Raw genomic sequence first — 17,416 nt, forward strand, 5'->3', positions numbered from 1 at the left:
CTTTCTTTTGTGATTTAAAGGCTTCTTTGAACAGGAGATTAAAAGAAAATACTTGTCAGACATAGGTAAGTGCTGAAGAGATGCAATTGCACTTTGCTGCATGAGGAATGCATTAAAAATTCCTTATCAGATAGTAAATATAATGTCTAAGTGCCATGTTCCTGGTTTTTCCCCAGTGTGTAAAGAAAAGCAGTAAGCTGCTGAGTTCATTTTCAATAAAAACATGCAGAGTTGCAGAAACATTGAATTCCACCACTTGAAAAAAATCTGAATCCATAAAGGCCTTGCTACCAGTAACTGCATTTGCTGAAAATGAGTTAAAGCTTTTTAAGTCTTTCTATGGAACTGTCTTTTGCAAAGAGAAGTAAAAGACGATGCTAGTCTACATCCTGAAGTTGGTCTCTTAACGCATTTTTCAAAGCAGTCTCTGTTTATACCTCATAAGCCTGAACTCCATGGTCCATACCCTGTGTAATATTTATTTTGTATAATACTAAATGTGCATTCATCTTTTGATCCAGAAGAGAAAACGTGTTTGAAGTAAGAAGAAATATTTATTTTTGCACTAATTACTATAAATACTAAACTCCAATGGAACAGATGTCTCTCTAATAGTGGCCTGAGCATAACAGAAAATGTAGAAAGAGAAGAATATATTCTAAGATGTTTTATAATGATTAAGAGTGTTTTACAGTTCATTGCAGAGCATTTTTAGTCTTTGGCTTTCAGCCCAGCCCTTCATAGCTAGAATTGCATGGTGCTGAGTAAGTGAGGAATTTCAGGACCTCTGTGCTAGATGGCTGTGCAAAAAAGGAACACTGTCCTTAATTGCTCAGAAGTTGTTTTGCATAGGCTGACAAAGGCAATCTCTTGCTTTTTATGCTGGAGATAGACAGGCATTTCTATGCAGCAACCAACTGCATCTGCCTCCTGTCACAGCAAAGAGAAGGGAGCATTGCTCTCATGGTGCCACTGGCACCACAGCGTACAGCAGGGACTGAGCAGCTGTGGAAGCGTTCACAGTATTTTAAAGAGGAGGTGGAGTGGGAGACTGAGCAAGAGAGAGGCTCCAGGGTCTCTTCCTTCTGTTTCAGCATGTTCGTCCTCAGAGTAGCTCGCAGAAGTACCTGCTTTTGCTGTTATCCAGTCAGACCTTGTGGCATCAGCCCACGGACAGATGTTGCCTTCATAGTGTCTCATGGACCGTGCACATCTAAGGCTTTCAAAACAAACAACAACAACAAACAAAAACTTAAGTGGCATTTACTTCCTATCTAGTCTTGCATTCTCATCTAGAAGAGGCTACTTCTATTTTCAACAAAAACATGCAGAAAGGCAGCAAATGCTTTTTTTTCTTTTCTTTTCCTGCCTATATCTATTTGCATGGCAGCCGGTTTATCTCTACAAGTTGCTTCAGTTTGTCTTTCTTTCTCTTGGATTTTTTTTTTTTTTTGTATGTAATGATTTCTATTTTCTATGAAATAACATGCCAGCACAGCTCAAATTAATAAAGTCAATAAGGTTGAGAAGATGACTAATATCATCTAGTCCAACCTTTAACCACCAAATTTACTGTGTCTTCCTCGATTACATGCTAAAGGTAAATTAATTCAGCAACAGCACAGAGTCTGTTCCACAAATCTGGTCACCAAGCTGTCAGAGTGAGATGAGCTGCAGTGGCCACAGCACCAGGAGGAAGACAGCTAACAGATCAGCAACCTCATCAAAAGGTACTGCTGACAGGGTGCCTTACTGGAGAGAGGGCAGAGAGCTGAGTTATCTTTTCTTGAACCCACCCATTATGTTTTGGACATAAATATATAACTATGAGGAGGCAATCAAGAGAAAAATCTGGTTTTATAACATTGCTGTTATAAAATTTTTCAGATTAAATGATATCTAATGGGAATTACTCCAGTTTTAGTTCATGTTTTACCATCTATACCATTAAACGCAGTTTTCTTAATCAGACAGCATAGGATTGAGTTGCGTTTCACTTGCAGTGAATGATTCTTTTCTCCTCACCCTCTGAAAAGAAGGGAAATAAATGAGGAGAGCAGCACTTCAAAAAAAGTGACATGCATGAATGAAATGAGGTGGCTTTGTTTTGCTGTTTAGAAGAGTTTTGCTGGTGTAAAATGAGCAAAAAGACAGAGTTAGAAGCTTCTGGAAAAGTGATGAAAGCTGTAGGAGCAAAGGGCAAGTTGTGGGAGATCAGGATGCTAAAATGGAACATTACAATGAATTAGCAGTGGGATGAGAATTACTCAGTGCCACTTAAAGGGAGGAGCACCTGGGTCCATGGATAGAACTACCACAAGGCAAAGAATAGCTGCTGAGCTTTTATCCATGTCCTCCTCCCCTCAGAAAATCTTTCTGATACCTTTTGAACTATGAATTGCAGAACTACTTCATCAGAAAACATGTTTCTTAATTAAAAAAATTAGAGTACTTAATATTTACTTTGAGAGTACAACTTGTAATATGAACACCTCATGTTCTCCTGGGAATGACTGTGGTAAGGTTTCACCTCCTATTATTTCAATAAATTACTGGCTGGTTTCCTTTCTCGTAATTTATTTTTGCCTGTTTCATATTTCCTGTTGCCTTTACTTAAGGACTGGTCTTCTGAGCACTTCCAGCTGAAGCTGTAATTTGCTTCATGTGAACACAGTATTATTTCAGAAACTACTTGCATAATGGGATGTTAAGTTTATTACATGATGTAGGCAATGCACCTCTTGCTCGCAGTTGTTCTGCTCTACATACATTCTGTATGAATGTAGCAGTGTGAATATCAAAATACATAAGAAGTGTGGGCAAACTACAGGCATGCATTTCATTGCATTGTAACTAATACCAAGTACTTAATTATGGCCATGAATAGATTTCTAGAAGTCCAAACCAGAGGACAAGCTGATAGTCATATGCAGCTTAGTCACACAGACCTGGTAACGTGTGTGTTGTGTGAGCAAGTGTGGATTTGATCGTCTGTTATTTCTGTAATTCTGTAATTTCTGTAATGATATCGAGACAGCTTACCAACTAACAGACAAGTAATATTTAAGAGCTCAGAGACATGCAGACAAATGACATCTTTGTATGGATGCAAAACCACAGCTGACAAACCTGATGCAGCTGAGCCTTTTTATAAAGATATAATTTATTTCCACTGCAGAAAAATATTGGCTGGTCATATGTTCAAGGTGAAGTCTGATGAATTAAAGAAGGTGCACAGAATTTAGGAGAAGCCAGTACAGAAAGCTGTGTTGTTGCACAGTCCCTTATTATCTCCAGAGCTGACACACTCAAAGAAAGAAATCCTGCCTCTGCTTAGTGAGTTCAGTTGAGATATTTAGTCCAACAGCAAGAACTGGTATCTTACTTTCTCTCCTTTGCTCTGTTTTACAGAATTTCTTGCAAGTCTATCAATCTCCAAGGTTTTTCTTTCTACCCAAGCAGTAAGCTGTGTTTTTGTCATGCCGTAGTGGTATCTAAGTTATCATGACAAGAATAAGTTGGTGTGTGTCATTGTGATTGCATTTGTATTCCTAATGAAGTTTATATTGCAAGCCAAGGATTTTGTACAATCTTTCAGGTCACTTTTATAATGCAGTGGAGTGGTCAAATTCTTATGATGATGTTCTGGATTGGTCCTGGTCTAGTGAAGTGTAAGTGATTTTTGCAATGTTTGAGACTTACACGTTTGTCCCTGAATAGCTGTATTACAGACCTCCAGTAGCATACCTACTTAATTCAGCTTTGATTGTTGTGTCTTAATCTTGGAAGCACCAATAGTACGTATTATACCAAAACTTCAGTCAGCATTTTGTAGGTTACGTAAAAGCTTAAGCATAGTAACTTTCTGAGTGGAATTTGTCCTGATACAAGAACTGCTTCTTCCCTAGTAGTGACATTCTGGGTGTGCCGTTACTGGTGACAGGATGCATTCCTTTCCATTAAACCAAGCCCTAACATGCAGCTGAATCTCTCTCTTGGAAAGTGCATCTCAATTCTCTTAATTTTAATCATATCAGCCAGCTCTCCTCAGAGGAAGTCTCTCTACTTGGGAATGCTGGTAATTTCTGCAACAATCAAAGACTGAACGTTAGAAGAAAAAACCCTTTCTATCTCTGCTGGCTGTTTCAGTGCACATGTTGCTCTGTTAGATGACAGCGTGTAGCACGTTGTACGGAGCTGCAGTTATGGTCACCATCAGGATTCATTTGTACAGAAGCTATACCAGCACAACTATTAATGGGAGTACCTCCACCTGTTTTCACTGGCTTCATTAGTTTTCTTAATTACATGACAGACACCATGTGAAAAGCAATGGGTCATACTACATTACGGTTAAATTTGTATTTTATAAGATTTGTAGATTTTTCTGGAGAAAAGCAGACTTTTGAACTATGTAACTCTAAGTGAATACAAATGCATGTATAACTAGAAAATCTATGCTTAACTGATAATGAAGGAATAAATACTATTAATACCAAATGTATTCTGTTGGTTTTTTTTTTTTTTTTTTTTTTTTTTTAAGACAGACTAGCATAGGTAGCATTTTTTGAAGGATCGGGCATGTGCACAGTGAGACAAGTGTGACTGCTTTCAGGTAAATGCTCCATAAGCTGTAGCTGCACCTACTGGAGGTGAAGTTGGAAAACTGCTCTCTCCAGAACTTGGCTTTCTTTTAGGTGCTGTCCAAAGACGCACTCATCATCAACTATACAGTGAATGAGACGTATTGGTGCTTGGTAATGAGATACAGAATTAACATTTCAGAAACGCTGTCATCCCGTTTACTTGAAGGCCCTGAATGTAACACTGCAATTGAAAGTAGGGTTACATGTTATGCCAGGCTTTCTCCTCACACACAGACGCAAGGCTCAGAGCTGTACCAGTGATTGTAATGGTTCTTTACATCTTCACTCAAAGCATTTTAAGTAGTATGGCCATAGCCATCCACGTAACCTTCACTTTATAGTGTATATGTAGCATGGGATCACCACTATTTATATTTTGGGCTTCTACCCATTTATTTCAGGGAATGACGGGGAGAACACTGAGACTCAGTATATATATATATATATATATTTGTCTCAGTATACGTGAGATAAAATCCCAAAGGAGAAAATACTTTTGTCTTACCCACCTCAACGTTCCCTTCAAAATACAGAATAATTATGTGCAGTTGACACTGGAGGTTCCCAAGAAACTTTCCGGTCCATAGAGGTCATATTCCTTGTACAGAATGTAGTCCTTCAAGCAATTTGGCAGTGGGAGGAAGGTCATGAAGACAGGACAACGCAGACGCAGCCGGCCCATGCATTCCCGTATCTTCAGGCGACAAAGATGCTTCAGGGAGCGAGGATTTGCTGGGAACCAGGAGATTGACATTAATGAGTGCCTTGATCATTTGGTGCAATGCTCACTGCCCTACACCTGTCAAAGACCGCTCCACATTTTACTGCCTGTCCTTGGGTGCCTGTCCCTGTCAGATCTGGGCCCTGGACCTCAGCCCATGCCTTTATCAGCTATGTGGACAATCGGCTAGCTCAACAAATTATGCTTATTTTATGGAGTGTAAGTAGTAAAGTTTGGGGAAAGTAACCCCAAATAACTGGTGCCAGCTCTTTGCCAGCCTCAAGAAGCTACTAAAAATCAGAATTTTGATGTCCTTGTTTTTAATCTGTGTTCTAATAAAAAGGACACAGAATTAAGCTAGGCTAGAATTCAAATCTCTCACTTCTAGATAGTTACTTTATTAGAGTTGTCCATCAACTTGAGGTGAGGGAAAAGCTTTTCTCCTACTGAAGAGGATTTTATTGCCTACGTTACACTGGAAATTCTCAGCTGCTCCACATAACCTGTGCTGTTACAGTCTGTCACAGCTATCAGACAGAGTTATCTGACATTAAACACTACATAGACTGATTTTCTTTTCAGAAATACCTTCTCCTCAAAACATAACTTTTGGCTTAACCAACCGTCAGGGGACAAAAACAAATCTAAAATAGCACCAACAAAAAGGTCCCAATCCCAGAGCAGTTAGTCTGCTGTTTCAAATCTATCAGATACTTACTTAAAATCGAATTGATGTCTGGCCAGAGCTCCTGTTCTTTGAGAGCTGCTTCCAGCTTCCAGCAGATGTTAACATGATCAACGTAATCTAACATTACTCGCACTACTTTCCCACAAAGATGCTTCAGCCATGACAAGGTTATCACTTCACAGAACTGATGGAAACAAAACATTTTAATTGGAAAACATCCAATACTTCTGTAGATTACTTCCTTCTCTGCAGGACAAGAGCAATTTTATAACTGCAGAACAGCAGAACAGCAGGAAGGAGTGCCTGTTAGAGGAGCTCTAGGGCTGCCACAGCTTGTATCAAGCCTGCAGTGCAATCTGAAAATCTAAGAGACGTTATTTTTGTACTAGGCTAGAACCAAAAATGAGCTTTAACAGCTTTAATGCTTAAAAATGGAATGCTATCATTCCTGACGAGGAATTATTAAACCTCAATAGGAGATTTAAACTTCCTGGACATTGCTGGGAGAGATCTGTGTCCCAGCCTGCCAAACAGGACCCACCAGCCCAGTGCACCACATGCCTGTGTCAGTGGAATTGAGTGCATCCTCAGCAAGTTTGCTGATGACACCAAGCTGAGTGGTGCAGCTAACAACAAAAGGGAAGGACACCATCCAGACAGACCTGGACACACTTGAAAAGCAGGCACCCAATTTAATGAGGTTTAATGAAGCCAAGTGCAAGGTTGAGGCAATCTGAGGCATGAGAACATACTGGGAGAACTCATAGAGAGCAGCCCTGCAAATGTCTTGGGGGTCCTGGTGGACAAAAAGCTGGACATGAGCCAGTACTGAGCTCCTGCAGCCTGGAAAGCCAACAGTATCCTGGGTGGCACCAACAGAGGGGTGGCAGCAGGGAGAGGGAGGTGATTGTTCCCCTCTGCTCTGCCCTTGTGAGGCCCCATCTGGAGTACTGCACCCAGGCCTGGGGCACTCAGCACAGGAAGGACGTGCAGCTGGTGGAGCAGGTCCAGAGGAGGGTCACTAAGATGATCAGAGGGCTGGAGCACCTCTCCTGTGGGACAGGGGCTGAGGGAACTGGGCTTGTTTAGCTTGGAGAAAAGATGAGTCTGGAGAGACAATGTAGCCTTCCAGTACTTGATGGGAACAGGTAAACAGGAAGGTGACTGACTTGTTACACAGTCAGGCAGTCACAGGACAAGGGGAAATGGCTTTAAGCTACAAGAGGGAGATGTAGGTTAGATGCTAGGAAGAAATTCTGTACCGGGGCAGTGAGGCACTGGCACGGCTGCCCAGAGCTGTGGGTACCCCATCCCTGCAGGTGCTCAAGGACATGAATGGGGCCCTGGGCAGCCTGAGCTGGTGGGGGGGGCAACCAGCCCACGGCAGGAGGTTGGAACTGGATGAGATTCCTTCCAACCTAAGTCATTCGATGATCTTCAAATTAAATAAAGGCTTCTTACATTCAAATGGACTTTAAAATCTGCATAACAGTGGGTCTGAGAGGTGTATCTAGGAACTTGCTTAGGTCACTCCAGGTTTATCAGGTGGGTCCCTACATCAAACTTCCAGTATTAGTGACATGATACAGTACAGCTCGCAAGCCAGTCTTTAAGTTCCTGCTTTCGCAGCATGGACAAGCAAGCAAATTCTGTGCTAGTCATTAGCTGTATTTTCACAATTGTAAAATACAGACTATGATAATTTATTGCCATGAACTAGGTCTCGTGGCAATGTTAATTTAATTTGAAAGCGCTGTCTATTCCTAATTTTATGAGTAAAGCGTTTAAAACTTTTGTTTCTGACAGATCAACTTAAGTACATTTCCATTTAGCTTTACGAATGACACCACCAGTAAAACGAAACATACGAAGCCATGCAATGTACTCACCTTCGTATCTTTGATAACAGTAGAAGTCCATCCATCAGTCACGTACTGGGAATGGGACACATCTCCCCGCGGGCAATCGAAGCAGCGGTGCACATCATAGCCATAGTTCATCAGCATTCTTAACATGACTTCATCTTTCAGAGCATACTGCAGAGCCGATGGGAAATGCGTTGTGTTCACTCTGCAGAAGTAGTTAACATTGGCCCCGTGCCGGAGCAGTAAATTCATTAACTCATAGTTGCCCATTCTCAAGGCTATTTGGAGGCAGTTGATGGGATCCTGGTTTGGCAGGGCTCCAGCATTCAACAGCAGCTGTGCTGAACTGATATCCCCATTGGAAACAGCAAAGTACAGGGCTGATTTCCGGCGGTCGTCGTAGCCTTTGCGAATTCTTTGATCCAGCATAAAATTGGCATCAAACCCAGACTTGAGGAGAAACTCGAGGCACTGAGGATGTGCTCCTGCTGCTGCTGAGTGAATTGGACTTATTCCGCTTTCTTTAATGGCATCAAAATTAGTAACTGGAACTAAATTCTTCAAGGCACTGAAGGAGAGAAATAAAGACAATAAGGGAATCTGGTCACACAGCTCAATCTTCATGTTGCTGGGCTTTACAGTTCATTCTGACTATATTCCATAGTCCTAATCTGCCAAATCAGTACCACGGCATGCTGTACCTCTGCATTAATTGCTAAGGATAAAGCAGCCAGCAATGGATACTATGATTTTACATTTACTAGTCATAAATTTTAATACTGCTCTTCACGAACACTGCATTCTATGCTAGCAGAATAATCATTCCTTCTCAATGAGAGCTCTCTGGGGACGTCAAGAGCACTGTGCTGTTGCACAGCCCCTAGGAATTAGGGAATTAACACAACATAGTATTAATTCCTACAACACACAACTAACATAACACAGCATCCTACTGACATTCAAACAATACATTCAAATTAACACAACATTTAAATGCAATTTAAATATATGTATTAATAGGGGAATATAACATTCTTAGATTTTTAAGCACAACAGAACAATCCCGGAGTTGAAGAGCTGTTTCTTACTCATTAGTTACAAATTTAACATTAGTAAAATTAATATCTTTGGTCTCAGTATTACTTGGTTTACATTAACTCACAGAAAGTGTCCTCTATACGCAGCTCTGTGGATTGGTAAATGACCCGAGTGCTTTGGCACATTAGCATCAGCCCCATATTCTAGCAAAAGATTCAGAGAGTCTGGATTTCCTCCTCCTGCTGCTTCAAATAATACAGAAGAATAATCCATTGCCTGTGAAAGAACATCAGCACCTGGAAAGAAGCATTGAGGATTTTCACAGTGGTCACCGTAAATATCCAGCAAAAATCACTGCCCCCTCCAGAGACAAGATACTGTCCCAGGCTCAGCTCTTGTAGGCTGTTGAGGATTTCCAAGCACAGAGACTCCACTACTTCTCTGGGCAACCTATTCCAATGTTCAACACCCTTCACAGAAAAAAAAAAGTGTTTTGCTGTGTTCAGACGGAATTTCCTAGGTTTCAACTTGTGTCCATTGCCACTTGCAAGGAGAAGAATCTGGGTCTGCCTTCCTAACACCCTCCCATCAGATACTGCTAACATTGGCAGATCCCCCTGCCCTAAGCCTCCTCTTCCTACATAATAACGTCTCACCTTTTTGCAATAAGAGCTCCATAATTTCTGTATGTCCAGCTTGTGCAGCCAGCGCTAGAGGTGTGAGCCCATATCCACTGCGAGGATCAGGATCTGCCCCAGAACGAAGCAGAAGCATCACCAGATCCTTTCTGCCAAGCCTGGCAGCCTCGTGTAAAGCAGTCCTCTTGTGGATACACGGCAAATTCACCTTTGCTCCAAAATTTATCAACAAGGAGGCAACCTCATATGAATTGTGCTTAATTGCTGTAAGAAAATAATGAAAGCATTAACCAGAATGTCAGACTGTTGCCTAGTTTCTGTTGGGTGGCAGCCCAGGAAAGCTCAAGCTGTTCCCAGCACTGCTATTTATACACCAAGAAACATCGCGCTGAAAGGTTTAACTTCTCACCAAGTCTGTTCCTTCTCTACAGGGTATGATAAATTAGGAATAATTTTATGATAATCTCCTTTTCTGCTGGTTCCTGTTGCAGCCTTCCCTGCCACTAGATGGAGATCACATACTGGGGCACTAACTGCAGTCAGGAGCTGGCCTGCTCTGTTAATCATCACAGGCAATTACCATAAGCATGAAACAAAGACTAAAGTGACTGTGCCACATACAAAATGACTGTGTCCTTATCTTAGTAAGCCTGATCTGTCAAGACAGTGAGGGAAAGGACAGTACTTCAATTAACAAATAATGCTCAGAACTTTGTAGTGACACTCCCTAACGTGGAATGTCAGCTCAATTAAAGCCCTGATATCTTTTAAGAAAGACAGACAATACATTCAATGCTGAAATTAACATTTTTTGCTCCTCATAACAAAAAATTTTAAACTCTGTACAAGTCAAATACGTAAAATTGCAACCTACTGCATGTAACTACAAACTCACCTCATTCTCTCACCTCCTTCCCCCAAATAAGACACTCACCTACAACTAAAGGAGAATCTCCATCTTCATTCTTAATATTGGGATTGCAACCATTGAGCAGTAGAAAGTGGACGTTTTCCAAAAAGCAGTTTCTGACTGCCACCATGAGAGGTGTTTCCCCTCTTAGTGTGGTCTGTTCCCATGTAACGGAACGGGAGGCTGGAATTCAGAAAAGCAGTACACATCTGAAGCTGAAGTTATTCATCAAATCTAGCTTTGTAAAACATCCTACTGGAAAACCAGAAAGCACCCCATACCTTTTAAAGTTATTTCAAGGATGTTCTTATTTAGCTGAGCTGCAGCCTCATGCATAGGAAGCCAGCCTTGCTGATCTGCTTCCTCAAAAGCAGAACTGTGCCTCACCAACTTCTTCAAGGCCTCTTCTTGGCCTGTGATATTTTGGAACAGATGTGTATTTCATTACTCATCATAAAACAAAATTAAAACAAATAACATATTGAGTGATATTTATCCCAGCAGCATATCAAGAATAAAAAAAACCCCATACCTTATCAAAGCAATTTTTTATCAAAGGGTGGTTTACGTGAATGGAATAATCAGTGGTTCACACTGACTCAAAGCATTTTGAAGGATACACTTGCTTATAATTAATACAGCTAAAATACTTAAATTACAATCCTCTCATGTATAACAGCGCAGAGGATTTTAGTGTATTAAGCAAACAGGTGTCCTAGTGAAATTGTATGGAAAATATTCAGGTTGGCAAAAGTAAAATTAAGCTGACAACTGAGATGAAACTCATTCCTGCTTCTACTAAAACCCTTACTGGAATTCTAATTAACAGAAGTGATTATGTTTTCAATTTGATATCTCGTGGAGAAGCAATGAAACTTCAGCTGACGAGAATGCCTGTAAGTAGAGGTCCTGACTGTACTGTTTGTTTTATCCCACCATTCCTGGAAGAAGGCAGTCTGCTCTCCTATTAGCTACAACTATAAGGTACTGCGATAGACTGCTTTCAAAGAATTGTATATTCATTAGACTAGACACAAAGTTTAACTAGAGTCTCGGCACATTCTGCATTGTGTGCTACAGTTATTGCATCTGCTTTTCCAAAGGAGCCTTGAGGTCGTGATTCTTACTCCACTAAATATTTCTGTAACTACTTGCTATGTGTATACGGACTGGACAGAAGGCTTCCCACTGTCACACCACTGTCTAACAGCCGTCCTTCTTACGCTCCTTTTTTAGCTATCTCTGTGACTCAATATGTAAAGTGATTCTATCAAAAAAAGCAAGTTTCAAGAGAACAGACAAACAGCCTCCCACATAAGAATAATTCTGGCACACTTCAGGTAGAGATGGGATTTCAATCTGGTTATCTCACAAAGTGGCAAACATTGGTTAATGAGGCTAATATTACTAATATAACTAATATAACTAATAGTGACGTTGCTATCCTGTTAGTTAATTTTATAAGAAAGGACTGGCATTCATCCTTGATTCTAGGAGACCAAGTACCTCAATCTGAGAGGAGTGACATCTGAACCCACTCCATTACTGTGTTCCTATTTAATAAAACTAGCTGTTGTGTGCCCTGTTTTCAGTTGCCTAACTCTCTCCAAAACTACATAAAGAAAAACTGCACTTAAAATAGCTGATCAAACACAGAATGTGGGCATTGTGATTCCTAGACAGAGGGTTGTGGTGTGATGTATTTGTACTTAACTGTCCGGATTGCAGCAATTATCTCTTCACGTTCTTTGCTTGCAACGCACAGGAAACTGCATAAACACAACATTACAGTGCTATAATTAATGAGACATTCAGTTCATAATTACACATTAGTTTAAGCCATTCAAGTCTAAACAACATTAGATTTCTTTAACTTGTGTGAGTTTTGTCAGTGTAACACATTAAAATGCATTTTTGTAGGTCTTCTTGTGCCACTATAAATTTTGGCTTTCCAGCAAAGGACAACAGTTAAATACTGAAACGAGGAAAAGCTGCCACACCAACCTGTTGGTTTTTTTAATATTTGCTTTTCTTCAACAAACCCTTGCATTCATTAAGATATTAGGCTGTTAGTTATTAGACAAGCTGTCACCAGAAAGCTTCATATATTCCAAATTTTAGACAAGATAGACAAGATAGGCATGCTTTTCTAGGGAGAACTCCGAACAGACAAGCTACAAGTGGCCTGTGGTATCCACAAGACGGGGTCAGACATGTAATAATGCCAAGAAACCACCAAAAATAGAAGTAGTAACTCATTACCTTTCATCTATTGCATTGGCACTTCTTTCCATTTTATGAATATCTTGTAAGCTTTCCTGAATAGCTTGCTGGGTGGGGATTTCATCGTCAGAATGATCATCAAATATGTAAACAGAATTATGCATAGCCAATCGGCACAACCTGGATCACCTCTTTGTAGGAAAACACTGCTTTTTAGTTGGAAGCAGATGTTAAATCTTCAGGTTATGTCTGGAGTAACAGAAACTGCAATCACTGTTTAAGTATCAAGAGAAACAAAGCACAGCCTAAATTAACTTAATCAGAACTTCTCCAACTCAAGCTCCAGCATTCTGCCAAGCATTCAGTTTGGACCAGTGCAGAGAGAACTGTCTTGTTTAGAACATAATAAAGGTTTCTAGTCCAACAGCACACACTAGCTTTTATCTCTATTCTACAGAATGAACATACAGAACAGCTACTTTTTCTGGTATTACTTACTGGAAAGCAGCAAAAATAAGTAAAATATAATTTTGAGGTAGTTTAAGTAGCCTTTCCCTCTTAAATCTATACACTCAAACATCACAGTCCTGCTCTGATTGTTCCTTAGCAGGAAAACAGATCTGAAACAAAATTTGGGATGTTTCTTTTGTTTGTTCACAGGGGCCAGGTGGTGAACAGTAGGTGAAGGACACAAACGTTTTTGGTAATATGTTTCCTCAATCTTTTCCACAAAGTTATCACTAGAGCCATATCCTGCAGTAAAAAACAATACTGCAGGTTAGTGCTAACAGTCCGTTCTAACACTATGTGCTAAATTTATCTTCTGATTGAAACAGCATCAAATTGTTTGATTGAAAAAAGACCAGACATATATATCATCTCATATACATCATCTACAGCCATGGGGAACAGATATACCACAACTGTTCATTCCTTGTTAACACATACCTGCACATCTACTCATAGATGTAAACATTTTATAGATTATCTGACACACTATTCTTTTGCATATTCATTCTGGCATTAGAGATTAAAATCAAAGGAGTTCTATTAGACTCAAGCCTTTCACCTCATCGAAACTTCCACTTCTGTTTTTCAAGAGAGCTGGCCTGAAAACAAATAAACAAATAGTAACAAACAAACAAAGCCAAAAACACAGAACGGGATAATAAAATAAAATAAAATATAATAAAAAGTAAGGATAAATAAATGAACAAGCACAGCAAAATAAAGGAAGTTGTCAACACAGCTCTTAGAAAATTTGCAATACTTATAGAAACATCTTAAAGTCAAGCAGCAGCAATTCACAGCAAGCTTGCATCATTTACCTGATCCAGCAACATGTGACTGTGAGGTCTTGCTCTGTAATTGCACATGCATCAAGAAAGAGCAACGCGTTAAGAATAAACACACACAAGGAATGGCTAGAATTTGACTACATGTACAACACAATATGTGTACATACACTTGTTTCTTTTCAGTACTAATTCTCCTAATAATCAAGAAAATGCAGTTTTTTCCTCACCTTCTGAAAGAGAGAAAGCTTCACACTTTGAAGAAGTGATTAAGTTGAAAGCGATATTTTCAGGACTGAAAATGATCTCTGTAGAGTCTGCGTCCACGAATAGCTCTCTATAAATAACTGATCATAAGATACTCTGGGACTTTCTCCATGTTACTTTCATACAGGTTAGTCACATTTGATAATCTAATCTGACAAATGGTGTCAGCAAGAGAAGAAATTAGAAATCCACTTTATTGACAAAAATACTCTAGTTTACAATTCATGGAATGAGAATTTGAGAGCTACAGAGAGTAACTGTTCAGTTATAGAAAGGAAATTGTTAGTGATTTCCTAAGAGGGAAAACTACAGACACTGTCAGCAGCTTCTTTAAGAAAAATATAGGGCAGTATATAAAGAAAACTATATAAAAATAAAAGTAAGTATAAATAAGCAAAAATCAAGAGAGTACCCTATGAAAATTACTATGAGCTTCTGGTTGCCAAATCACAATTTACATTCTATTATAAACAGAAAAGCAAACAAGAGATAATACAGTCTTTAAAGGGAAAAGCAAAGTTTCAGAAATGAACACCCCAAACTGCTTATAACTGTAATACACAGTAAGCAAAGCAATGGTGGATGAAGCTGCCTAGATATAATGGGAAAGATGGGTTTTCTGTGCTTAATTCACTCCTAGAACTAGTTCTGTAGTAGAGGAGATCTAAGGAAAAATGTTTGAGTAATTATTATTATTACTATTTTTTTAAGAAAACTAAATTGCAAAATCCTTGAAGGATCTGAAATTGGAGCGCCTCATGGGAGCAACAAAAAAAGAAGAAATAACATTTCAGGCAAGTGGTAATAAGGGAGATTTCGATCATTTCTCTGTAATGGAAACAATTTAGAAAAGAAAAAAAAAAACAGTAAATCAAAAAATCTGAACTATATCTTGAAAACATGGATTTGTTGAGCAAGGAAGGGACTTGGAAGTGCCTATTACAGACAGTTCAACAATTTATTGTATTGCAATTTTCACTGTTGTGACAGAGCACAGGCTGTGCGAAAAACAGCACAAAAATCCCCACACTTCCTGTGTGCCGGGTTTCCGCTCACAGGACTCAGCGCTCTTCATGCATTCCAACCAATGAACTTTCGTGGTATCGCAAAGAAAGCGCAGACCATTTTTTGTTTCTCATTAAGATATATTTTGTAGTATTTGTGCAATGCATAAAATTGTTGTTTACACATTAAGACTGTTACCAGAGGCTAAAATCCTACCTGCATCTTTTGCAGTTTGTAAAGGTGCTAATAATAACACACACTTATTTAAGGCAAAATACTGGGGATCAGAAACACACCCCCTTTTAAGATTACAAAAAAAAAAAAAAAAGCAAACAAACCCCACAACTACAGAAGTTGCCTGCAAAAAGCATGCTGCACTTCTGTGAGCAAATAAAAAGGAAAGTATCCTGTGACATTTGTATCTTATCTGAACCACGCGGGGTCAGTCATCCAGCTGGCAGAGCAACGCAACACCTCGCTTGATCCAGTGCTGGACTGGCTGATCCGTATTGAGTGTCAAAGCAATGACGAAGTTAGTGGAATGCCCAGTGGTAGACAGGACTCCTTTACGCTCGCTCGTCTTGTACAGCGGGCAAACATACACGTTACGTTTCTTGACATCTGATTTTGCAGCTTCAAAGAAAAAAAAAAACAGCAATATGTTGTGTAAAGCAGATACACTGATGGGGACATAACCTACATATAATTGTTAAGTACTTACAGCAACATTCCTAATGCTAAATAAAGATTGCGAAATTGTTTTGTGTGCCCCATAATATTTAGTTTTTTCTGTTGCTTTCTTTTGTGATTTCTTCATTTTTAAGAACAAACGAAAAGTAATTTAATTACAATTTGATTTCAAGAATCGATGTTCTTCTGTGATTCTACCAACTTTGTAATTATTCAAAACCACATACAGATCAGAAGGTCTGCACGAATAAAGCATTCTGCTTTCATCTTGGGATTAGTGAGACACAATATCTTGAAATTAATATTTCAATAAGAATTCTGGTCCTGCAGCCACAGAACATAACTGCAATACAAATCCCTGGAGATTCAATGATTCTTGTATACCTAGACTGCTTACATGCAGCTTGCAAAAAAATCTGGTTTAAAATCATGCACTTCTGAGAACAGATTCATTCAATGGAATGTACAGGCAGAAAAGGTGGAAGATTTGTATAACTGCCAATTACCTACTCACAGCTAAGTTGCAACAGCTGCAATATAAAGTCTTGCTTAAGCATCTCCTCAACTTGAGAAGAGGCAGAAATTCAAAGACCATTTAGTTTTCCTACCAAGGTTGTATCTTTGTTGAGAACCAGACTGGGCAGCAACTACACATATTTATAATAGTTAACCTAAGTAGGCAGTTGGTCAATTGCATAACTACAAACACCTGTGAAGAGATGGACAGGCCGACTGCTTGAGTGAGAGGAGACTGAATGAGTCAACACAGCAAATACAATTTTTTATATTAGAGCCAAGGGTCAGGTGCACATGAATTCTGTGTACATCTGGGTACTTTGGTGAGGATGGGAGCATTGGTCTTCAGTACTTACTTGGCTTTATCCAGATGATTGGCATCATATCAAAGAGTAATTTGGGATACTGCTCAGCTAATATTCCCCTGGTGACAGAAAGCAACCAAATAGTTACTTGTGGCTGAATGTTGCTTTTCTGCGTGCTTTACATTTTCCACACATAAACCGCCTTCCATCCAACAGTGAACTTTAAATTGTGTTTCCAGCTTATGAGTAACCACAGTCACAGGAGTACAATTGTTCTGAGGGAAGTCCAGCTTTCTGTAAAACTACTGCAATCAAATAAGTCATCAAGAATGGCACTTATTCAGCAGGTGGAGCACTCATGTAGGGAAGAAAAGAAGAATAGGAAAGGATCAAAGATGACCCAGGACAGCCACCAAACAATCCAAAACAAACAAACAAAAAAACCAAATAGAGTCTGTGCGTGAAATACACCTGCAGCTGAGGCTGCCAGACCACTGTATGAAATACTTGGATTTGACTGCAGATCAGCACATCACAACATTTCCAGCAGAACAGTAATTTAAAAAGCCACTTTTATTTTCTTATCTTGAGGCCAAAAGAAGAATGAAA

At 39.5% G+C, this 17,416-nt stretch overlaps 2 protein-coding genes across 2 annotated transcripts in view; both read right to left on the reverse strand.

Moving 5' to 3' along the window:
* Positions 1-5,184: 5,184 nt before the first annotated feature.
* ASB14 (ankyrin repeat and SOCS box containing 14) lies at positions 5,185-12,893 on the reverse strand (the record flags this gene model as incomplete). Its single annotated transcript, XM_079540321.1, has 9 exons — positions 5,185-5,378; positions 6,086-6,239; positions 7,945-8,488; positions 9,083-9,254; positions 9,615-9,860; positions 10,531-10,689; positions 10,788-10,919; positions 12,220-12,275; positions 12,769-12,893. The coding sequence occupies 9 exons, from the start codon at positions 12,891-12,893 to the stop codon at positions 5,185-5,187; spliced, it is 1,782 nt and encodes a 593-aa protein (XP_079396447.1).
* A 2,845-nt stretch (positions 12,894-15,738) lies between these two features.
* Positions 15,739-17,416, reverse strand: part of DNAH12 (dynein axonemal heavy chain 12) — a gene marked incomplete at both ends in the record, with an annotated part of 62,558 nt that continues 60,880 nt past the window's right edge. Inside the window, 2 exons of the mRNA XM_079540503.1 lie at positions 15,739-15,929; positions 16,859-16,926. Coding sequence (XP_079396629.1) covers positions 15,739-15,929; positions 16,859-16,926 — 259 coding nt within the window. The remainder of the gene's footprint in view (positions 15,930-16,858; positions 16,927-17,416) is intronic.

This window comes from Tetrao urogallus (assembly GCF_951394365.1).
Source record: "Tetrao urogallus genome assembly, chromosome: 10".
Lineage (NCBI taxonomy): Eukaryota > Metazoa > Chordata > Aves > Galliformes > Phasianidae > Tetrao > Tetrao urogallus.